This window comes from Eublepharis macularius, chromosome 6, assembly GCF_028583425.1.
Source record: "Eublepharis macularius isolate TG4126 chromosome 6, MPM_Emac_v1.0, whole genome shotgun sequence".
Taxonomy (NCBI): Eukaryota; Metazoa; Chordata; class Lepidosauria; order Squamata; family Eublepharidae; genus Eublepharis; species Eublepharis macularius.
In genome coordinates this window covers 89,095,171-89,119,749 of record NC_072795.1, presented here as the reverse complement: position 1 = coordinate 89,119,749, position 24,579 = coordinate 89,095,171, and the positions used below count along the sequence as shown (strand labels likewise).

Here is a 24,579-nt window from a genome sequence, read left to right as displayed (position 1 = left end):
TGTTTATGCTTTATTTCAGCTCAGTTTCACATTTCTGCTTATTTTCGGATTTCTGCATTCCAAATCGCATTGCATTGTTTATTGGATGTTCCATCCTGTTGACTGTATTGACTGACACTGTGTCATCTGCTTTGAGTCGCAGTGAGAAAGGTGGACTTTAAATATTGTAAATCAATCAATCAATCAAAGCCAACTTCGGCAACCATCCTAACCAGTCATCACTGGTACTCAAAAACTTTGTGCTGGAATATTGCTAGGGAAAAATCATGGACACCGTGATAATGACACCTGAAGTAAGCATTTTTAGATAATCTGAAGTCCCAGGAGAAAAATACAGGGGGAGGAGGCATGGTTTGAAGTTCCCTCGACCCATACCATTTTAGACTAGGAGAGCAGCTTGAATTTGACCCAGAAACAAGCTGGCAAGCAGCAGAGATAATAAGAAACTGGCATCAGCTCTAGATAGAGTCTGAGATGCTGCATTCTGGACTAGGTGAAGTTTCTAAACTTTCAAGAGCTCCCAACATACAACACATTGAGTTACCAGGGCATGTTTGACACTTAGTCTCCAAAACGCAATGCAGATGCTGAAAGAACATACTTCTTCCTTCATCTGTCACCCAGCAGTGATGCTGAATCCTGTTTCTTAAGCAGGATTGCATCTGTACCAAAAAGAAACATCTCCCCTATACAGATTAGCAGATCCATCCACAGTCGTCTTCTCCATCTTCTATCTCCATCTTCGCTTCCATTCCATTACACTAATGTTTGGCAACAATTCACAGATGAACATGTTAGGTATTCAGCATACTAGGAACAAAGCATGGTTAAAAAAAGAACTGGAAAAGGTGTACACTTATAGGACCCAGCAGCCAACAGAATGGTGGGTGGGTGTTATGCACTATCAAGTCACTTCTGACTCTGGTGACCGTATGAATGAAAGACCCCTAAAATATCCTGCCATTAACAGCCTTGATCAGATCTTGCAAACTGGAAGCTATGGCTTCCTTTATTGAGTCAAGCCATCTCATGTTGGGTCTTCTTCTTTTCCTAGCATTATTGTCTTTTCCACTGAGTCTTGTCTTCTCATGATGTGACCAAATACGATAGCCTCAGTTGCGTCATTTTAGATTCTAGGGAGAATTCAGGCTTGATTCAGGTTCTAGAACCCACTTATTTGTCTTTTTGGCCATCCATGGTATCTGTAAAACTCTCCTCCAGCACCATATTTCAAATGAATTAATTTTCTTCCTGTCAGCTTTCTTCACTGTCCAGCTCTCACGTCCATACATAATAATGGGGAATACCATAATGTGGATTATCTTAATCTTTTCCCCCAGCAACACATCCTTATCCTTAAATATCTTTTCTAGTTCCTTGCTGCCCCTCCAAGTCTCAATCTCCTTCTGATTTCTTGACTGCAGTCTCCCTTTTAGTTGATGATTGAGCCAAGGAACAGAAACTATTGAACAATTTCAATTTCTTTACTGTAATCCCTAAAATAGCATAATTCATAAGTAGTCATTACTTTTGTCGTCTTGATGATCAGCTGCAATCCTGCTTTGGCCGTGTTTCCTTTAACTTTATCAGAAGTTGCTTCAAGGCTTCACTATTTTCTGCCAGTAATGTGGTGTTATTTGCATACCTCAGATATCTAGGCTTCTCCATTCTTTTGACTATAGAAATAGCTCTGCACATTCTTCCTTGATAATATCTCTGGTTTCAGCCCACAGTTCTTCTGGTTCGTGATCAATTAAACTTAGTAACGCAAATCTGTTCTTTACATGGTCTTTAAATTCTTCAGGAATGTTATTTAGACTATATTTTGGCTCTATGTTTCTTTTAGTGTTTCTCTTCATCGTTATTCTAATTTTTGATATTAGCAACTCATGGTCTGTACCACAATCAGCTCCTAGTTTTGTTTTAGCAGAGAGAATAGAGATTCTCCATCTTCTGCTTCCAATTATGTAATCTATTTGCTTTCTGAATTTGCCAGTCAGTGATTTTCACGTATACAATAATCTATTAACAGAAGGTAATCTCCCCTCATGCTGCCCTGTTGTATCTCAGGGATGCGCCATCCTAAATGAACTAGCTTTTCAACAATGTGTGACATTTATTTATTTACTTGAAAAATTTCTACCTCACTGTTTGACATTGTCCTGACTCATGATGTCTATGTAAAATATTAAAGGCAATCAAATCTAGGAAACCTATTAGACAGAGTACAGAAAAAGTAGAGCTACTTTACTGAGATATCTTTCAAAAATCAGAATATGGTGCCACAAAGAATAACAATGATGCATAATATTCATTTATGCACTACTGTGTTAAGACAGCAGGATTTTTGTCCAGTGCCACCTTAGAGACCAACAAGTCTGAAGAAGGGGGCTCTGACTCTTGAAAGCTTACACTCTGAAAATCTTGTTGGTCTCTAAGGTGCCACTAGACAAAAATCCTACTGTTTTACTGCAGATCAACACAGCTACCCACCAAACTCTACGGTGTTAAGAAATACAGATGATGGTAATTCTCTGTATAGCTCCTTCCTGTTATTTTTTATAATGGAAAAACTCACCTTTTTAGATCACAAACCCACCCTCCTTCCCAAAAATATTAGAAATCTCATAGCTTGCTTCTTATTCATTTCATAAGAAATAGCTGCCTGGCTCATACGCTCCTGTATCTACCTCCGTCTTTCCCTACGCCAATCTCAATATACTCTCTTCAAAGCCACTTTACCTCCAGTATAAGGTATATAATGCCTTCAGTAACAAGTTTCATAACCCCACTTTTTTAGCAGTTCCAAAATGTCGTAAGCCATACTTGGGGGTATCATGAGCCTCAAATTTGTTACTCATTACTATTGAGGTAAACAAAATTGTTTACGTATACACACTTGGAATAAACCTAGTAGAAGTGTTGGAAATTTCATTTTCCTGTGGGGACAACTATCTTACATTCACTTTCCCCTATGTTTTGCTCTGCTCATTCACCAATCTTTTGAATTAAATGGGAAAAAGCATTTCCAGCAATTATGACACAGAGTTGTGAGAAACAGATAGAAAGAAGTTCACCTGTTTTTAGCAAGTTTTAAAAAAACTGAGCAGCAAAGTATCTGAAAAGCCCACTGTTATGACAGCTAATGTGCTGTATAAGCCCCTAATGAAGCACTGAAGCTTTGCTGTGGCTTGGCAAATATTGCCAGAGCCTCCCAGAAAGAATGTCAGTCAAGTGTTGCAGTAAATGTACTAATGGCACCATCTAAGGGCATTAGACTGTAGTACACATCTTTACATCAAATTCTGCGTACAATTACTTTCTTAAAATATGAACAGCAGCATTAGAATATAGCAATTTGGTTTTTAAACAGAACAAACTATGTAACATTTCTTATTTTGCACCTTGTGGAACATCCTCTCTGAGGATGACAGGAAGGCTCGCGTGCTTCTCTCTCTCCACAAACTATGTAAAATCAAATTGTTCAGAATGGAGTTTCTATAAAGGTAACAAGGCTATACTATAACAGAATTATTCTGGAAGGTGGTTGATAAATGCAAAGGAACTGTGGACAGTGTCACTGTGTATAGCACATATTACCTGTTGGTTTTATTTATTATCTGTGTTTTACTGATCTACTATATGTATCTACATTCTGTATCATGTCAAATATTCTATGCTTGTTTTAGATTTATATAATTCTAGTCCTGGTACATTACTTATTAGATGTCTCATTCTATTGATTACATTGGCTTATTCTGCATATTCCATCCAGTTTCAATAAAAAGGTGGACTATAAATACAGGAAGGAAGGAAGGAAGGAAGGAAGGAAGGAAGGAAGGAAGGAAGGAAGGAAGGAAGGAAGGAAGGAAGGAAGGAAATCCTCTGCAGTTATTCCAGTCTAAACCCAATGAAATCTATGGGCTTAAACTGCATAGGATTGCACTGCTGCTTATCCTTTCCGTCATTTGCATTCATGAATGAATATTGGCCTTTCAGTGTTCTGTATATTTCGTATGTCAATGTATCGTGCCTCCTTTTACACCTTGGCTAGAAGTCCAAATATTTCTTAAGTATGTACACATACTTCCACATGCATACTTGAATAAAAAGGAGGAAGGCCTAATCGCATCACCTCACACTGCTCTGCTCAGAGCAGCCTACCTGCTTGAAATTAGAGCTCTATTTAAAAGGGAAGGCCTCAAGAGTCCCACTGTGCATGCAAACTTCCCACCAGGAATGTTGAAGGGATTACGTACTCCTTCCTAGCCACCAATCCCCCCAACCATGAGTACTCTGCGTAGTCACATATATCAAGATGAACTAGGATATCAGGAGTCATCACCAATGTTTAGCAACATCCCATGTGTAAAGTGTGGGAATGAAACCTGCACCCTCCTGCTCACTGGCCAACAGAGAGCATGACTAGTAAACACCTCCTACTGACGAAGTCCTGACTCCAGACATTCTCCTACTTAGAGACTGGAGGGCAGGATATTTGCAAGCCCAAAAATTCCACTCAAAAAGCAGCAATTACATTTCTACTGACCTTTTCACTCAGTCTTTGTAAATCATTTTGGCTGCTGGATGCTAGTGGATTTTTGTGCCATTTCAATCATAATTGGTTTGGCTGCTGGTAGCTAATGCATTTTTTTTTAACCTTTTCACACAAAGCTACTTGTGTTCCATTTGCAATGCTGAGTTGATCCTTTAAAAAATCTCTCTCTTGTTTTCAAATGTTCTGTGTGCTTCTAATTCGCTGCAGGTTGCTGTTTGGAATGCTTGTGGCACATCTGCACAGTGCTGCCTTTTACATTTTCCTATTCAGTTCCAGCACTCCTCCCCCCATTTTTGAACGGATAATTTTTGCTATATCACTACAGTAGCGGTGAACATCAGTATTGCACCTATGGTATGGTATCATTTTATTAGTGCATTGACACTATAGAGCTAAAGTTTGAACTGTTAAAAAAAAAGTGGCACTGCTGTTACCAGAACTGCTATTTTGTGGGGGAATTGGCTTGCAGTCTGGGTTTTAATTATTGTGGATCTTAACCAGCTATACCAGAGTCCCTCTTCCAGATCACTCGTGCAATAAAGAACCGAGACTAATAAAGATAAAATGTGTTTTACTAATAGTGTTGCGTATGCCTAAAATAACACACACAAACAAGATACATACAAGGAACTAGGAAATAAAGAGTTGGAAAAATAGAGCCAGTTGCATTAGCAGGAAAGCCCACTTGAGATCGACGGAACTGGGTATACTCACCTGGTTATGGCGTGGAAGAAAGATGTAGCAGTGAAGCGTGGTGGTATCTAATGCCTGCACTAGACCCATAGAGAGAGACAGCGGAGGTTCAGGATAGGAATGGCACGCGCTCCTCATGGCCGGGGAGGCCGGCTTAAATACCCCAAAACGTACCTAGGGGCAGGTGCCTTTCCCTGTGGTTCTCAAAAGGGGAACAAAGGCTTAATGGCTCTACAACTATCCTTAATGGGCCACTTTAGTATCTGATTGTATGATTGTGACACCTCAGGAAGTGGGGACAAAGGAGGGGAGGGGAGTGCTGGGTGGGTTGATTGGATCGGCCAGGAAGCTGGCGTTGTCTTGACGGCATCAGCTCTGGTATGCGGTGGCTGCATTGAGATGCGTCCATTAGCTGTTCTGGACAGTCGGCACTTAGCTTCCATCCCGGGGCGGCTTCCAAGATATGCAGAGTGGGGCGAGGCTGGCCGCTGTGGACGTGACCGGCTCACTTTCATGAAATGGCAGCCTTGAAGTAAACTGTCCAGGCTGGCTCTTTACTGCTTGAGAACATGGCTTCTTCCTTGGCACGGCTTGGGCTTGCTAGCAGGCTGCCCAATGGTGAGGGCAGGCTCGGTGACCATCCTGCAAGGGGCCCTCCGCGGGAACTAACCAGGGGGTGCCTGGCCAGGCTCGTGGGGGCTCCCTCTGGCTGGCACTGTGCTGCTGGCAGCATGGCTCTGGGCCCAAGTGAGAAAGGTGCCCAAGGAGGCAGGAGACAGACATGGATGGCACAGTCCATTGCAGCAAGGAGAACAGGAAATAGTCACAGGCAATGCTGCCCTTAGACAGAGTCCTTTGTAGATCTTTGAAGCAGCAACACAGGAAACTGACACAGTTCATGGCAGGCCTCATAACAGGAGGAGGGGGTCCCTGGCAACACTGCCTAAAAAACCAGCACTATTTGAAATGGTCAGAGTGATTCATAAACGATTTCTAAACAGATATAAATGCTGGTTGTTGTGGGTTTTCTGGGCTGTATTGCCGTGGTCTTGGCATTGTAGTTCCTGACGTTTCACCTGCAGCTGTGGCTGGCATCTTCAGAAGTGTAGCACCAAAAGACAGAGATCTCTCAGTGTCACAGTGTGGAAAAGAAAACATCTTTCCCACACTGTGACACTGAGAGATCTCTGTCTTTTGGTGCTACACCTCTGAAGATGCCAGCCACAGCTGCAGGTGAAACGTCAGGAACTACAATGCCAAGACCACGGCAATACAGCCTGGAAAACCCACAACAACCATCGTTCTCCGGCCGTGAAAGCCTTCGACAATACAGATATAAATGCTGTTTGAAACCGCCATCCCCACATCACTTTTCACAGTGTTGGGGCAGCAATGGATAACAAAAGCTGTATGAAAAGGGCCTACATCTAATAGGTTGGAACCACTGAGTTCATAACACAGAGGCTGCTTCTGAAAGCTTCCAGCAGCAGTAATACACCTCAGCAACATGCTGGTCTCCAATAGAGACAATGCAAGAATAATGAAAGTTGGATTTGGGAAAATTGTTGTCACAACTGAGATATTTCTTGAAAAGCACTTTCCTTGCCATGGGACTAAAAGATGTGATAAAAGAAATGGACATTGGCACTTACTGCAAGGGTCCCTTCTGCTTTGAGGAAGGGAGGCATGAATGATTCCCATCGGTCAATCAAGGAGGTAGGACTAAAGTTCTTCCAGACTTGTCCCTGTCTCTGGGGAGGAATTACCCATATCCTCTGTTCCATAACTCCCAAGCAGTACCTAGCCTAAAATAACTAGGTTAGTCATTTTAGTAAATATACTAAGACAGGAAGCAAGAAGGCAAAAACACAGGAAAAACAGTTTGCCATCCCACTTTTAATTTAATTTATATTCCACCCTCCCCACACCAGCATGCTCAGGGTGGTGTACAATTTGCATACAAATTTAAAATACATCTAACAATTCAAACAATTTAAAATTACAAATTGTAAACATCCAAAGATTTAAAATACACACTCTCTCTCTCTCAGCGGCACAATAAAATACACTATACACATATACAAAGGCACATTTTCAGGGACCATTCAACAGGCGAAGGATGTCGCTAGTGGGGAGGGCACAGACCATGCTCAACTAGACGGGGGGGGGCTCCACCTAGCATCAACCATATGCCTAGCAGAACAGCTCTGTCTTACAGGCCCAACGAAAAGACAATAAATCCTGCCGGGTCCTGGTCTCATTAGACAGTGTTCCACCAGGCTGTAGCCAGGTGGGTCTCCCGGGGGCCAAGGACCTTCAGCAGATGTTTGCCATTAGAGCGAAGAGTCCTCTGAGGTAAATCAGGGTGAGACAAGATGCCCTTACCTCCTTAGTGTAGAAGGAACATTCATGGTAAGTTTCAATGTTCCTTTCTCACTCTGAGGGGGAGGGCATCTTGACATGGAATTTCCAAAAGCAGTTGAACCCCCATGTCAGGTGGGGAAATCAGTCTACCAGTAACACTTGCTGTAATACCCTCCTTCCAAAGGTTATGTCACAGCGGAACTACAAGTGACAAAAGGCACAGATTGGACACTTGTCAGCTTCCCTCAAGTTTTGATGGGAAATGTAGGCAGCTTGGTGGAATGTTGGACAAGTGACAGTTGAAAAGTCCATTGGACAGCAGTCAGAGAGCCAAGCTGCAAGACCAGGATGCCTACATTTCCCATAAGGTAAGGATATTCATTTGTAGTATCTGACAAAGGTCAGTAGATGTGATCAGGTAGCTTTCGTGTCCAATGTTGCATTAGTTGCTGCACTACAAATAGAGTGGTCTGTAAACTCAAGCGGTACCCAAGTCTTACTAGCTGGATAAGTGTGTGAAATGCACAACTCAAGAGTTTTGTTTATTGTTGATCTGGACACTTTCTGTCCTCTTGTTGACATTTCACTTGAAATGAAATAGAGTCCATTTTATGACCCCAGGTGTTCTAGCCACTGTGAACATCTCCCTCTGTTTGGATCTTTGAAATAGGAGAAAACTGTCTGATGGGAGAAATTTGAACTCTACTAAATATCCCATTTTTATCATGACCTCTACCTATTGGTACATGTTGGACTGACTCCACAGGGCAGGAGGGAAGTATGTTAATCTGGCATCATGCTCTCTTTGCTTCGGCTTGTTCCCTTAAGTGGAATTAAAGGGATGATGTTTCTTTGAAAAAAAAATTAAAAACCTTGTCTAGTCTTTTGCCTGTTTCTGTTACATTTGGAGAGTCTTTGGTTACCCCCAAAGTATGGTAGAGAATGCTGGTTCTGAAAGGAATGGGAAGGATTCTGTCGTCCCTCCTATATGCTTCAGGCATGGCCTTTTTATAATTTGTTTCAACCATAATGCTGTCCAAATTGTTTCTGAAGAGCCTTTCTTCCTGGAATGGAAGGGGTGTTAGGAGCAGTTTTGACTCACAATTGTCTTGCTGTGGAGCCATAGGTTTCTAGGTGTTGTGATTGCCAATGCCACAGCACAGGAAATTGTGGTGTGTTCAGAGTGGTATCAGCCATACAGGTGACTGATTTAAGAAGCCTACTGTATGAAAAGGGCCTACATCTAACAAACAACAAAGGATGAGGCCACATGGGTTTTTCTGAGAGTATATTCTGACTTACGAGCCAGTTGGTCACACAGGGATCATTCCCCATCTTTAGTAACTAAGCCTCCTGAGAGGAGAGCTGGAATAAAAGCATCTGCTAATGGTACCTGTAAAAGATCCGTAGTAGTAGTAGTAACAACAACAACATTCCATTTATATACCGCCCTTCAGGATGACTTAACACCCACTCAGAGCAGTTTACAAAGTATGTTATCATTATCCCCACAACAAACACCCTGTGAGGTGGGTGGGGCTGAGAGAACTCCAGAGAGCCGTGACCAGCCCAAGGTCATCCAGATGGCTTCAAGTGGAGGAGTGGGGAATCAAACACGGCTCTCCAGATAAGAGTCCCGTACTCTTAACCACTACATCAAACTGAATATAGTTTGGCAAAAATTAAAACCTTTTACTGGAATGAGGATTAGCCCATTCCTCTTTTATCTGAGTATCAAGGAATTCCAATAAGGGCACTACTTTTTCCTCACTAAGAGCCAAAACACACGAGAAGAAATACCTAGATTCAGCACATGTTCTCTTACTCAAGGTTTGCCGGGATCTGTAGGCGTCCTGGAAGCTTAAAGTTTAGCATTTACAGAGCAGCAGGAAGGGGAAGGGAAATACAGGCGCCCACCCGCTTGGCACCCGCTGTAGGAGGAATGTTCAGCAGGTCTGAGGCTGCATGACTGCATGAGGGAGAACTCCCTCCCATTACTGGAGGGAGAAAGTGGAGGGGTCCCCTTCTTCCCTGGAGAAGAAACCATCTGAGGCTTCTCTGTGTCTTCCATTGCCTCAGCCACACTGCGCTCAGGAGTGGGGGAGGGGGGGTTGGGAGGAAAGAAGAGTAAAGGAGGTAGAAAAACAGATAATTTCTTGCGACACGTGAAACTTTGATGTAACTTCTGGTAGGAAGTCTAATTTTGGCCTTAACACCACCTCTTTCGGGTGAATTTTCAAAAAAGGTGGATCAACACGCAGTGCAGCTAGTTCGCTTGCTCTTCTTGCTGACGTGATTGCCACTAGCAATGTGACCTTCATTGCCAACAACCTTAGGTGACCTGTCACTGAAGGTTCAAAAAGTTTGGCCAACAATTTTGCAAATACTGATTGTAATGACCATTGAGGTACCTCTCTTTTGGCAGGTGGGAATATGTTGTTCAAGCCTTTCAAAAACATTTTAGATGTGTGATAGGAAAACAGTTTTATTAACAATCGGGCATGGAACGCTGAGATAGCTGCCAGATACACCTTAACTGAAGAATTAGATAAATCTCTGTTTTAGATCTAACAAAAATTCCAGAACCATGGATAACAGTCCTTTCGTATATTTCCTCATCGTCTGGCTCTGACATCTGGAAAGCCATCCTTGAGCTTGAGAAGGAAAGTTGTCTTCTCGTGGCTGCAGGTGATGGTTCTCTTGACATTACATCCGTGAAGGTCTTCCCTGTGTCCATCTCACAACTGGATGGTGCCCTTTGGTACCAAAGTCTCTCATCTTGGGAGTAATAACATTCCCCTCTCAGAGAATGATGGGATCTTTGCCTCCTGTGAGGAATTTCGCCCTCCTGAGGAATGAGCTGACCATGACCTGGATTGGGTAGAGGGTGACTTAGAGCGCGCCGAGGGGGTAGGCAGTGGGTCAACTATTAAGACCTCTTGCTCTATCCACTCTCCCCATGAGGGAATCCTTTGTGGCTCCTGTGTAGACAGGTGCTTTGTCTTTTTCGTTTTCTTCCTTGGAGGCTTTCCCTCTGATGTCTCTCTCACATTCAGATCTGACTGTGCTGCTGTTGATGTTGGCTTTGCCCTCAGTTCCTTCGACTTCGGGTGCCGGACTCCCACTGTCAGATCTGATTGAGCCGGAGACCTCAGTTCCAAGTCAGGATGACGCACTCAGGACGGGTTTGGAAGGCTGGAGACTTCAAGTGAAGTCGAAGGAGCTCGACTCCAAGGAGACTTCAAGCCCAAATGGGTCGGATCCAGAATATTAGATACCTCGGGAGAGATGAATGGTGCTTGACTCCTAGGAGTCTTTGAACCTGATATACTGGGTCTTGGAGTCAAGGGGTGTCTCAGAGTCAACAGAAGTTTCAGATCCAATGCCTCGGTTCCACTGGCCTGGGCTGATTTTTTTTGCCTTTGCCGCGTCCTCTGCAGCCTCAAGAGCTCTTTGCCATAAGTATGCTTTCAAGCGGCCAGATCTTTCAGCCCTGGCTTTGGTAGGGAAAGTCAGGCAGTGCTTGCACAACTGAGTATTGTTGTCAGGGCTGGCCGGAGGCGCTGCTGGGCGGGGCGCCGGCCTGCCTGGCTCTAACTTCAGAGGGGCATCAGGCATACTGCAGGACCCTGCTCTGTGGAAGGAGGGGTGGTATACCTCACCCAGACTCCCTCTCAGTCCACTTGCTGGCCTGATCAACCTGCTCCTGTCATCTCCCTTAATCTCCTCCATCTCTCCTTTGTCAACTTTCCTCCTCGCCTCCTCACACTCTCTCGATCCTCTCCACTCCAACTCCACTCCATCACTCCTACACAACCCACCCCGCCCTGTGGGTGGACTTCCCTTTTATCATTCCCCTGAGCCACCTGTCAGCCATGCCTTCTACCTCTGGCCCTCGCTGGCTAAGGCAACTGCACCTGTGTTGGTTCGGTTGGAAGCACTGGGCCAGAATACCTGCGGCCCTTTGGCAGACTACCAAGCCTCTCCTGCTGACTGCGTGAAGCAGGCACAGCTGCATCTCCTTGGCCAGCAGCCCAGCCTCTCGTACAGAATGCCATAGTCAACTCCACCTGGGGCGGTTCTGTTCCTGGCATCCCCTGCAGCATCCCCTTGCCTTCTAGCTGGGCTGTTGACTGGAGCATGGCTCTGTGCTGCTGTGGCTGCTTCTCTTCCCTGGCCGGTAAAGTTCCAGTTTGGCTACCCGCTGGCTGGCTGGCCCTATGGCTTTTGCCCTGCCCCTCCAGTCTGAACCCCTCTGGGTTGTCCCCACTGTCCCTGCCTGGCTCCCTAGATTCCCACTGGAGAGGGGCTAGTTGGCCTCCACCTGCCTCTCCTAACCCTCTGGGGCTTGAGTGTCTCTTTCCCTCCCTCCTGTGCAGGCAGATTCCTGTCCTGGGCGTCTGCTGGGGTGGCTGGGCGGCTGTCCCCTGGCTGTCCCATCCCCTTCTCCCAGCAAGTCCAGGGGCTGCACCTCAGAGCCCGGACAGTTGTGTGCCTCCCCCAAGCACATCAAACAAAGAGAATGCCCGTTGGTTTTAGTCATTTTTGAGTTGCATTTAGTACAACACTTAAACAGAGCTTTCTCTGACATTTTCAAATGTGATCTCCAGCAAGATAAGAAGAAAAAATACACCACTTATCTTCACAACTGATCAGCTAGAACCTCTTCCACTGGTGTCAAAAGAGGAAATGAGGGTAGCAGGGGGTGCCCCACCTCCCAAGGGGCTGTTTTTGGTGGGAAGCAGTCACATGTGCACAGTGGGAAGCGAGGATGCCCCCTGGTGGATTTCAGCGAAAAACCCTCCAAATTGGCAGGCCTGCACGTGCGCAGTCCCATGTGGGACTGCACAGGAAGACCGAAGATGAACTTGTTTTGGCTAGTGCCTTGCCCCATTCAGAAAATGGAGATTGGAAGGGAGAGGTGGTATTTCTACTTTATTCCATAGTGTTGCTCCATCTCCCTGACTGCTCCACTGCAGCCATAAGCAAGAGTCTGCCATCTTAAATGGCACAGAGGATTTCCCCACCAAAATCAACTACTGATGAAGAAGCATCCTTAAAGGAGCAGTCGAATTGTGTGGCAGGTTCTTCTCACCACTTCTGCTTGTCTGCCATTAGCCACACTTCTCTAGGTCCATGCCTGCTTGACTGCACTGGCAAGTAGGCCCTTCCTCCCATTTTTGGGCAGACAAGGAAATGAAGCCAACCCAGGCTTTCCTTGAAATTCACTGTGTCCTCCAGTGCTTCAGCCACGTTGCCCTCAGAAGGGAGGGGGGAACAAGAGTAGGCAAAAAAAAAGAGGAAAAAGGTATAGACGGAGAAGTTAAGTAGAAACAGAGACACTAAAAGTCTTCTGTTGAGTTGCTAGCCCGCTCTCCCTAACAAGGCAGGAAATGAACTCAGGAAACAGGTGACTCCTCCCAGGAGACAGGAAGTCTGGAAGAACTTTAGTCCTGCTTGCTTGACTGACAGATGGAAATCACCCATGTCAAGATGCCCTCCCCTCAGAGCAAGAAATGTTATTTTTCTCTAAGTATTTAAAACATACTCAACCTCCTAACCCTTGTCTGAGTGTTCATGCATATATTTTCTTCAAACGGACATTCAAATACTTTTGCAATCAAGGGACTGTAGATGCAGAGATGATGGACACAGGGCTAAAATGACACAGGGCTTGATGGGCAAAGCTGTGCTCAAGATGTGCCCTAATCCCAATATGAATCCTGGTTTGCTAGGCATTCTCAGACTGCATTTCTTCAAATAGCAGAATATCCTTTTAAATTATAAATCTCTGTACCTACCATACCATCATGAAGAAAAGGGCAGAGAAAGCAAAATTACAATTCACAATTGCATCAATTTCTCCATTCATATCCGTATGCGTTGTAAAGTGGATATAACACGCACTGACCTGTACTTCCCCGTCCGTACTTGGAGAGCTTTCATGCCACATTGCTGTGCGCCTCCAACATCATTCACAATATCATCCCCAATCATGATGGCCTGCCACAGAAATGAAATACAGACAAAAATGGTGTCAAGTGAATTTGATTCCTGTCATACTTCATCTTCTTTGACATAATAAACTGCTTTATTTGATGTTTAATACAGCCATCATACAAATTAAACAAGATAATATTGTCACCATATTGATTAAAAGTCAGGCTACCTTGAATATAATTCAACATTCACATAGGCAGGCTACACAGCTAAGAGGTAAACATTCAGTCAATTTGAAAATAGTCAGAAGAATCAACACATTTTTGACACAAATAGAGAGGTGTGCTGACATGTCAAGAAATTCCCAACTTCCCTTTCACCTACTCTAATTGGTTAATTTTTACCCTTTTATTTCATGCTACTATATTTCACCCTCTCCATTTTCTATCAGCCTAGATCCATCTTTCATCAGGGATAAAGACTATCCATTATTACCCAATTGATTATTATTGTAATTATTTCCTTTATTTGTATGAAAAATCTAAATAAAATATGAATAAAAGGTATTCTACATTTTGAAAGGCAAAGCAAAAAAGATCTGCCAACATTTTTCTCTGATTACTGTATGCAAATTTTAGTAAACTTTATTCTGAAATCATTTTTATTGTATTTTTCTCTTTTTAAAACCAAAGATCAACTCCCCAAACAGTATATACAAATAAATATACAGTAATACAAATATTAGTATCTAAAATGCTCAAGGAAGGAATTCTCAATAAGGTTTTGGCCCAGGTAGGATGTGGAAAGTGCCTGATTGCTATCTCTTCTCAGAGGTGGCAGAGAACTGGGGGTTATTCGGTGAAGCTAGAATCATGCATGACAGCTGCTCCTTCTTCTGCCTCTGGTCTCAGCAAAGACAGGTAACAGTGGGAAGGAAGAAGATCTCAGCAGGAGCTGATCCAAGCACAGTGGAGACCTGCCTGCTGCTTCTTTTTCCTCTGGTCTCAATGACAGCAGTCAGTAGCTACAAGCAATTACGCTAAAGGTAGTAAGGAAAAGTTTCACAGCAATCTTGAATACATGTACAGATATCGTAGAACATGGACTATTGTTACTGCATCAGCCAGCATGAAAGAAACCAAAGAGGTGTGGTACCATCTGACTCTGTGATGATAACAAAGGTCTTTCATTCCATAGATGAAATGCCCCAATGCTAATCTCCCCATATCCCGCCCCTACCCTATGATTTTGTGCTCTTTACATCTACAGACCATGGCTATTCTATGTGGAGTGGTGCCACTTGAAGCTGATCTGTCTTTCCAAGTTTGTTTACAGCCCCATCATATCAAAAGGATTGAGGCAGCATAGCTTCATAGAAGTAGGTGAGGCTGATGAAGCACTAGTTTACTGACATACTGGCTTCTAGGAACATAAACATTTTAACAGGGCTAGAAAAACATTTTAGGTATCAGGATCAAATTTAGAGGCATTCTGTATTAATGAAAGCTGCATCACCCCCAACTTGTCACCCGCATTTAAAATTTAATAAATATCTTCACACACACATACACAAACAGAGGCAGGATTTCTTAACACCTACATTTCAATATTACAAAAAGGAGTGTGGGCACACCTTTATGCTGTTAGAATGCCCCATCATAAGGAAATGAGAGAGGAACTGAATCATTTGCTATTTTGAATTCACAAACATTCAGGCATGCGTAGTCACAAAATTGTAATCACTATTGCACTACAACAGTTAATTTTACTGGGAGTTGCCCAAGTATCTGCATTGACTGATGCATCCAACAAATTGAGTGGGGTTAGATGAGCGTCCTAATTTAGATGTGCATCCCAATTCCAGAAAGGAGATCTGCCTTGCATTCTTCACTTCTTCACTTATCAAACATCTCATTTTTAATGTAATAGTAATCTTACTAAAGGGGCTTACTAAAGACCAATGGAATGGTAACAGAAACTCCACTGGTAGGCAAGGAGAAATCCCAACTGCGACCTACTGAATTGGACATTCTACCTTTGCAGAATCAGTACATAACTTTCCACCAGATCAAAAACCTACCATGGCTTTAGTTGTTTAAGCACATTTTTAATTTAACCTCTGATTTATAGAACTCCTTTATAAAATGTGGAACTTAAAAATGGTTTTCAAAGATTCCAATCCCTGTGTGCAATTAGCAAGGATGCTTGCTTCCTAGTGAAATATTGCACTCTGTTTCTACAGAAGTTTTCATATAAGAAGGCCATCCACATTGGAAGTGAAGCTGCACATGAGCAGCAGTGCCTATCCAGGCCAGCTTGTAGCATACGCATACAAAAATGTACTCTGGCCCCCTGGGATTTCACAGATTTACTATCGGTGAAGGGCAATAATCACTAAAGGAGGAGCAATTATTCCCAAATCATTTAGGATTTAAAAAATCATTGGCAAGAAGATAGAGGTCAAGAGGTGCAGTGTCAAGGGAAATAAAAAACTCTACCTGTCAAACCTAGGTTTAACTTCCTCTCTGACTGCAATATAGTAAGAAAGAAAAAAGAGAGAGGGAGAGAGAAAGATAAAACTGAAAGGTCACACACCCGGTGAAGGCCAGAATTGAAAGATCTCCAGTTTGTCCTCACATTTTTACACAGAAAGCACAGTTGTTGTTTTGTTCAGTTAGCGTGGGGAAATCATTGGAAATAACTGAGATCCTTACTAAAGAGCAGGAATGTGCTGTGTGAAACATCAGCCGCTCTCAACAGCGTAATGAAGAGTCAGGAAAGAAGAGCCACGACACATTTTAAAGTTGCACACACAGACAGAGGGTTATTTTCTTGAGAAAATGATTGCTACAAAATTGCAGTGTGCACAGAAATGTTTTGTGATGACCAATTTACTTCTCATGTATTCACATGGGCTGGTCAGAGTGAGGTGTAGCACTTAAGAGTGTTGGACGAGATTCTGGGAGACCCAAGTTTGAATCCCCATTCTGCCAAGGACAGACACTGGGTGACACTGGGCTGATCAGCTTCTCTTAGACTAACCTTCCTCACAGGGATGCTGTTGTGAAGATAAAATGGTGGAGAGGACAACAATGATGCAAGCCACTTTGAGTAGAAATATCTGAATAAATTAGATAGTAAATAAATCATGACATAATCAGAACACTCTGAGAATGATCACAAAGGCATGAGGATACTTTGCTGACAGATCCAATGAATACAGCCCAGTGCAGCACTGTGGGCAGAACGAGGAGTTCAAACCTCTACTTAGTCACAAAACTTATGAATGGGCCACACACTATCGATCAGCCTAATTGACTTCACAAGGTTAATAAAGACAAATGCAGTGGCGATTGTAAAGCACTTTATACAGTGAATAGGGCTACATAAATTGTTGATAATAAATCATCAACTTTCAGGAGCGAAGACTCTACTAAATATATTATGAACGAAAAAATAAAAACCAGCACCACAATATATGCTTTAAAATACCTTGGCTAGAAGAGTCTATTTCTCAAGGCTATTAATATAATTATTTTTGGTTCTTTTATATTCTGTTCTCCCTCCAATGATCTCGGAATTGCTTAGATATAGTTTCCAGGTGGTCTCCCATCCAGGTTGTTTACAGGGCCAGATTTGCTTATCTTCAGTAGCAGAACTTTATCATGTGGACTTCAGACCATGTAACCCACCTACACACAGAGCAGGTGCTCTAGGGCCCCCCCTCCTATTCTCATCTCTGCAATGAAGCCACTTATAGTGCTGTCCTAAGCAAAATCACACTCTTCTAAGCCCATTGACTTCAAATGACTTAGAAGGGTGTAAATCTGCTTAGGATGCTGCTCTTTCTTTTGGCAAAATGTGGATAATTTTTCTTTGTAGGGCAGGAAGCAATCAAGGGGTGTGATATCAGACTTTTCCATATTCTGTCCTTTTCTCAATCATATAGTAGAGAATTAGTCTCACAACTATTTTATAAAAGTGGATAGCTTGAGAGACCATGACTTGCCCATTGAGCTTGATAGCTAAGGATAAAACTAAAGAATAAATTACACACAGATATCGTAAGACTTGCTTATATGAATATGAATGAACCACAGTAGATTTTTGGCTAAAACAAGTAAGCATATCAATATTCCTATGAACCAAAGAACAGGTGGTAGCAGGAGGTAAGACAGAAAAGATTATTGCCCCCAAATTAATCTTTTGCTCTGTAACTCATTTGCCTATCTGTAAGTGCAAATGAATGCCATGTCTAACAAAGACTGCATTAAAAAACTGTAATTTAGTCAAGACTACCAAACTACTCTACCACTTCAACCTATGACAAAGTCCAACACTCTTCCCTCCAGACATACCTTTTTCTACTTGCAGAGTAGCATTTCTTGAACTTGCTTTTTTAAAAAAAATATTAACTACCACCCCAAATATCTTCTAAGGTACCCAGAGATAACAATGGTCTGAACATCCACTGTAAGAAATAAAGCAGGAAGTAGCACAACTCACTGATCAAGGGGTTACGGTACAGGAGCAGAATGATTATTTTCTTGCTTGCCCTTGAGAAATTAAACTCCCATGCTAGTAATCTGTGTCCAGTGTTCTTGCATACAGAGTTAGGTTCCATTGTCCATATTCCCAGAATTCAGCAAGCTACAAATGTGTGGATTACTTCTGCAGGGGACTCTGAATGGGCAAATTACATTCTTACCCTTCAGTGCAATTCAATGAGATTTGGAAAATTTCCCTTATGTATCCACAAGAGCATTCCTATGCCCTGTTTCACACCTATATTGGGTACCATCAGAAGCAAGAATTTGCAACTACAGGTAGTTTATGCACTCTGGTGTGACCCATTGCAACTCCCATTAGAACAGGACAATTTGCTGCAGATAGACCTTTTTATGATGGCATTAAACCACTAGAACCTTAACATTATTTAGGTTTTATCGTAATGCAGTAAAAATCACCCACTGTTACAACAGCCCTAAAATATATGAATTAGGCTATTTCAGTAACCTTTAGAGATGTGTTATTCTTTGTCATATTACTGAGTCATAAGAAGGGGCTGGTTACCTCTAAGAGGTTTAAATTTCCTATCTATTAAAGTAATACCAGCAATCTGTTTTTTCTGGGCTATTGGGGAAAGGTTAAAATGAAAATTGGACTTTAGGGAGTACCTTCTATTCCAAGAGCAGGTTGAAAACATCTCATCTGTAGCAGGCAAAGTCAGGTTCTCTTTACAAAGCAGTTATCAAGGGAAATGACTGGTGATAACTTTATTGATTAAAGCAACTCCAAAAACATCCAAACTTTACCCACTATCTCTACCACATGAAAGCAATTTGAAACATGGCAGTGGTAAAATGAAGGTAGCAGAAAAAAAAGAGCAATACATTTTTATGAAGCACAGATGGTGATTTAGAGTGATTTAATGATGCTGTTAATTTTATGTTTAAGTGAAATGCAGAAATGAATCCAAACATTTTTATGAGGCAAAAGTTATCACACACTAGTCCTTATTTTATTGTCCTAGGCAGAGATTAACATACTCAAGACTCTTCACTTAGATATAAATGGACAGCTACTTATACCAAAAGAACCTGACATCTATTTGTCTAGAGCGGTAGCAATGATGGCTGGAGACTCGCTGTCTACTTCTTGGAGACACTTCACATGTGCCAGCTAAGCTCTGTGTAGAAAATCATATGAATGAAATGTGTTTTATTCCAATTTATTGAGTTGTGATAATATACTTACTGCGTTATTAAGCACAATATATTTTGTTCAAGTGAGTGTTTTGCAGGAAGCACACATACTAGTACTTTGCTGCCATACACGCTAGCCTTGTCCATGTGTTATGGTAAACACACACACATCCTGCCTGCATATGCATACAACAGTTTCTAAGAAGGAGCCTGTGATGGACAGGACTGGGTTCCAGCTCTACCTCTACTCAGAAACAGCCAATGAGAGCAGATGGAATGCTGGGTTGTGACAGTTGATGTCCATTGGAAGGGGGTTAGGATGAAAAAGATGGTTTTTGGAGATGCTAAGAGAAGGCAGCAGATATATTGCTGGCTGTTACAAACTTGTTCCGATACATCAAAACATGTCCTGTTTAACCACAGTATATACTTATGAGTTTAAAATTATTCAGTCCAGTGTTCTATTTTGTAAATAAAAGTTCTTTTTCTGTTTCTGTTTAAACTGGCTGGTTTGAAATTGTTGGCTGAGGAGAATTAAAACACACACACACACAAACCTCAACCACTCTGGTCACAACAAATGGGCCAATATATCTAAAGTAAATGGTGGCAGCATATATAAGGGAAAATAAACTCTGAGTTCCCTTTTCACAATAGCTCTGGGCAGTAACTGGGTGGGGGAAAGTAAATATAAAGAATGGGCTGCCTGTCTGGTGGAGCCTCTGGAAAAGGAGAGAGGGGACCCTGTGTGGATTTGGGTCAGGGGTCTCTGCCTGGAAATGGGAGGTTAGACAGGTGGTGTGTTGTGATGGCACTTTACTACCTGGAAAGCTCCCAGACCTGTGAAGGGAGATTTGTGGTCAGTAATGGTGTATAAGGGGGGTCACAGAGCCAATATGCATTTACTTTACAAATGAAACCTGGATAGATGTGGGTTTGTATCACATGTTCAGCTGTATATGCACTGAGTTTAACATGAGAATTACTCAACACACATAAAAAGAACGTGAATTATACATGGGTTCACTTTAACTTATGAACAGAGCTAGAATCCCCACCACCCCACCCTGAAACTTCTCTTTTTAAAAAAAGGTCAGACCTAATTTGGTCCTGAAAAAAAGGAGCTTGTGCCAGTGTTCTCAGTATAAAAGGAATAACTTGAGTCACATTAACAGATTAAAATAAAATCCACACATGGAAGGACAAGACAGAACAACAATTATATTACATGAACTGTTTGTATCTCATAAGATGTGCATATCTTTTAATAGTTGTAGTATCAATCTATTATGTTTCTACCCCATTGTTCTTCCAAGTAACTTGAGGCAGCATAAAGGGTTCGCCCTGCTTATTTTCTCTACCCAACAACCCTGTGAAGTTGGATAGGCATATAGTGCCTGCCCGGAAATTTACGTTGAAGGAATCATCATTTGGATTTTCAGCAGCAAGTGGACTCAGTGCAATAGACCAGTAGTTGGGTGAACACAAGGCCTAGCATAATACAGGATGGAAGAGTGCTTTGTTTTATTTTTAGATTGCATTCTCTTATGTTTTTGTGATATGGTCTTAATTTTTGTAAGATAGTTGTGCACAGATGTGACAATAGAAAGGGGAAGGATACATGACGTAATACAATAACATAAACCATAGGACTAAGTTGTTTTGCTGGGTATGAGGGGTGGGTGGGCAATGACTGGCTCCAGGATTTCATAGATCAAGAATGGGCTACCATTTTAATTTTTCCCCCCAAGGGCACCAAAATGCAAAAATATGAGCCTGTATAAACTGATAAAATAATTTAAATTTTGATTAAAAAGATGGTGTAAATGTTTATGAATGTTAGAGAAGGTTACAAGCTTGATTATTAATATGAGAATATGTCAATAAGGTATTTATTCATTATTATTTATGAATAAACACCTTGTGTATTTGCCATCTTATTTCCTGGGGCTAAAGATGCAAAATATCTAGTAAGATTTATTTGGTAGAACTGCTATTCTACCAACCAACCAACCAACCACTGCGGATACTGTAACATACATTGTCGAGCACTGTGGCATTATGAAATAGTTGGGGGGAGCATGCCTGCAATTCAAGCAAAGCAAGAAGAACTATCTTACCAAAACACCAGTTTGTCTTGTCTTACTTTCTATTTCTGTTTTCTATTATACTGAGCCCTGTGGCGCAGAGTGGTAAGTTGCAGTACTGCAGCCCAAGCTCTGCTCACAGCCTGAGTTTGATCCTGGCAGAAGCCCGGTTCAAATAACTGGCTCAAGGCTGATTCAACCTTCCCTCCTTCCGAGGATGGTAAACTGAGTAACCAGTTTCCTGGAAGTAAAGTGTAGATGAATGGGGAAGGCAATGGCAAACCACTCTGTAACAAAAAGTCTGCCAAGAAAACGTTGCAATGTGACATCCTCCCCATGGGACGTCCCCCCAATGGGTCAGTAATGACTCCGTACTTGCACAGGGGACTACTTTTACCTTACCTACTTTCTATTTTAGTCCATGCTGGAAAAAGTTGTCTTTAAGGTGTCACTGGAACTGTTTTATTTTACCTTCTAAGCCCTTACTGAGTCCAAATACTTACTTTCCTATGTAGCTCCTTTACTGTTTGTTTTTGAAGCAATCAAGCCCCAAGTACACTGAGCTCTTCACTCAAAAACTTGCCCACTTTTTTGTCAAGTGCATTTTTTTCTGAAATAGGTTTTTGGGTTCGCCTAGCCCTTCAAGTTGGGATTAATGGATTAGTACAAGTGGAAAACAGTATTCAGTTCTGGCAATCTCATTACCAGAAAGATAGCAACAAATTGGAAGGACCCTGAAGAAGAATGGCAAAAATAGTTATGTTGAGGGATTGAGTTAAGAAGGAAGATTACAAAAAGTGAAACATATAGCTTAGCTGTGAGATAACTGTGATGAAAGATCAGAATAACTGTCTACGAATAACTGACTGGGGGGAAGATACCACAGAGTAAGTAGCGTTTTCAGAAAAAATTAGGAATAATTAGATGAAAATTAAGAGAGAGTCAAACTGAATTAAAAGCTAGAAATTGCTTTTCTTGGTATTACCACATGTTCAGATTTTTAAAAAATCCTAGAGGAAATTTTTCAGTTAGGGAAATAATTTCTTCCGTTGTTTTTGTCTATTGCCTATACCTCTACTTGCAAAGGCAAAGCCAGCTTTTGAATAGAATTATGGCATATTACAGTCAAAGAGAGACAAATGAGGTATCAAATGAAGAGTAGCTTTCCCAATCTGCCATACACACCCAATCTGTATAACTCAACAAATGAAAAAAACCTGAAGTAAATACAGGCTGCAATATCTGAAACCTCCATACCTATTACTAGTACACCTTTGGCTCCAATATATTAGGCGCTCCTCACACTTGCTGAGATTGTATTGCATATGATCATTCTATCTGCTCAGAAGTGAAGAACATCACCAGCTCTTAAGGCCTAGAGACAGAGAGAGCTGTGAGTTGTTGATGGGAAAGGCTGTGACAGAAAAGGAAGCAGGAAGCACTATTCCAGTGCTGGTCCACTGTAAGATGAAAGTTCTCCGTGTACAAGAATAATTTATGGATGATTATTCAAGTAGTCTATGCACAAGAGTTCTGCGGTATACATACAGCTCAATTTATTATGATATAGTTGAGATCCTATACTGAAGGAAAAAATTGCCCCAATTTCAAATTCCAGCGTTTGATATAATTAAAATTAGGATCAACCCTATACTTGTCTAAAGAGACCATCACCGACAAGCATCTGCGACTGCACGACTTACTAGGTCTTCTTAATGCTTGTTTTCTATAATAAGGCAAACCAAATAAAGCATGAAATTTGGGGTTATCACATCATTTCTAGATTCCAAGACACAACAAGCTGCTGCTTTGCCTCCCAGACCACTGGACAGAATTATTATCTTGTAATTCATAACTCTTATACCTTCCAGACAAAATCTCTGTCAAAGGAATGAGGCATTACGCTTTAGTAGGGCCAACATCTCCTGTATTTCTACCCTAGTTCTGTGTAATGTGACAAAAGCTATGAAATGTAAGAGGAAGGACTATGTAGTTGCTAAGTATTTGTATACATGATTGAGAATTCAGTTGTTTTTAGATCTGAAACAATGTTAAAACTAAACAGTAATGCAGATTAATGAAATATAGCATAACCAGGTAATAAATTAATCAAATTAGCACGTTTGTAATGTGTGAAAGTCTTTTTATTGCTGACGAGCACAGCAATTTTAAGACTCAATCTTAAATCCATATTCCATCAATATTTCCTGCTCAGTGCTAATGTAAATAAAACTAAGACGATGCTTTAAAGTAAAGGATTCATTATTCCAGCTTTGTACCACGGGCATCTACAGAACAGGAAACTGTTCCCGTTCATTTAGCAGCTCCCCTTCTTGGTAGGCTTTTCCCATCCACATCAGCATTTCTTACATTATACAAGCCAAGCCGATGTCATGAGAACACCACTAAGCTACGATAGCATCTTAGCATGCTCTTTTTATGATAGAAATATTAAACAATAGAGGAAGGTATAGAGGCCAGAATTTCCATTCCACTTCCAACTAGGAGTTTCAGAATATGCCAATATATTTATGTAACTAGCATCATTATCAATCTGGGATTTGTTGTACGTAGAATCCATGATGTTCACTATATAAGTCTGCACTGCAGTCGGAGCAACAGTATCAGCGCTTACCTTGTCACAGGTACCTTGTCACAGGTTACCTAGACATACTGAAAATATCTCACTAAAGAGGTACATGGTATCCTATGAGCTTATGTTCCCATTTCTTATTTTGTTAATCTTGACTGAGGTGCAAGTTAATCTTGAAGCAAGAAATAAGAACTCATCCATGCAGCACTGCATGCATGACTCCTGTGTAAATGGGGTTGCCTTGACTGCACATGTACTGTTAGCATGCCAAGGGTCTCTTGCTTAGGCAGATGTGATAACATGCCAACATCACAGAGGTTCCATGCTTAGGACTGCACTGGAAGTAGCAGAAGTAAAATGTTGGACATTTTTTAACACTTCACAGGAAAATTGCTCTTGTCTACTTGACATCACATATTTCAGACTAAGGACCCTCATTTAACTATGTGGCAATATCTACTGAACTCCAAGCATACGGCAGTAAGTCCCATAGCACTGCAGTTATGCAACAGGAAGAGTAGGAAACACTCTCTGAATCTGCCTGTGCTGAAGAGGAATCTCTTCCCCTGCTAAGTGATCCTTCCTCACTGTTCTGCTGCTCCTCTCAGAGAGTAAGGAAAGAAAGGTAAGAGGCATAAA

At 41.8% G+C, this 24,579-nt stretch overlaps 1 protein-coding gene across 2 annotated transcripts in view; it reads right to left on the bottom strand.

Annotated features, from left to right (window-relative positions):
- LHPP (phospholysine phosphohistidine inorganic pyrophosphate phosphatase) overlaps window positions 1–24,579 on the bottom strand; it is a 177,174-nt gene that overhangs the window by 119,015 nt on the left and 33,580 nt on the right. For both annotated transcript variants that reach the window (XM_054984278.1, XM_054984279.1), the window contains exon 6: window positions 13,527–13,618. In XM_054984278.1, coding sequence (XP_054840253.1) covers window positions 13,527–13,618 — 92 coding nt within the window. The remainder of the gene's footprint in view (window positions 1–13,526; window positions 13,619–24,579) is intronic.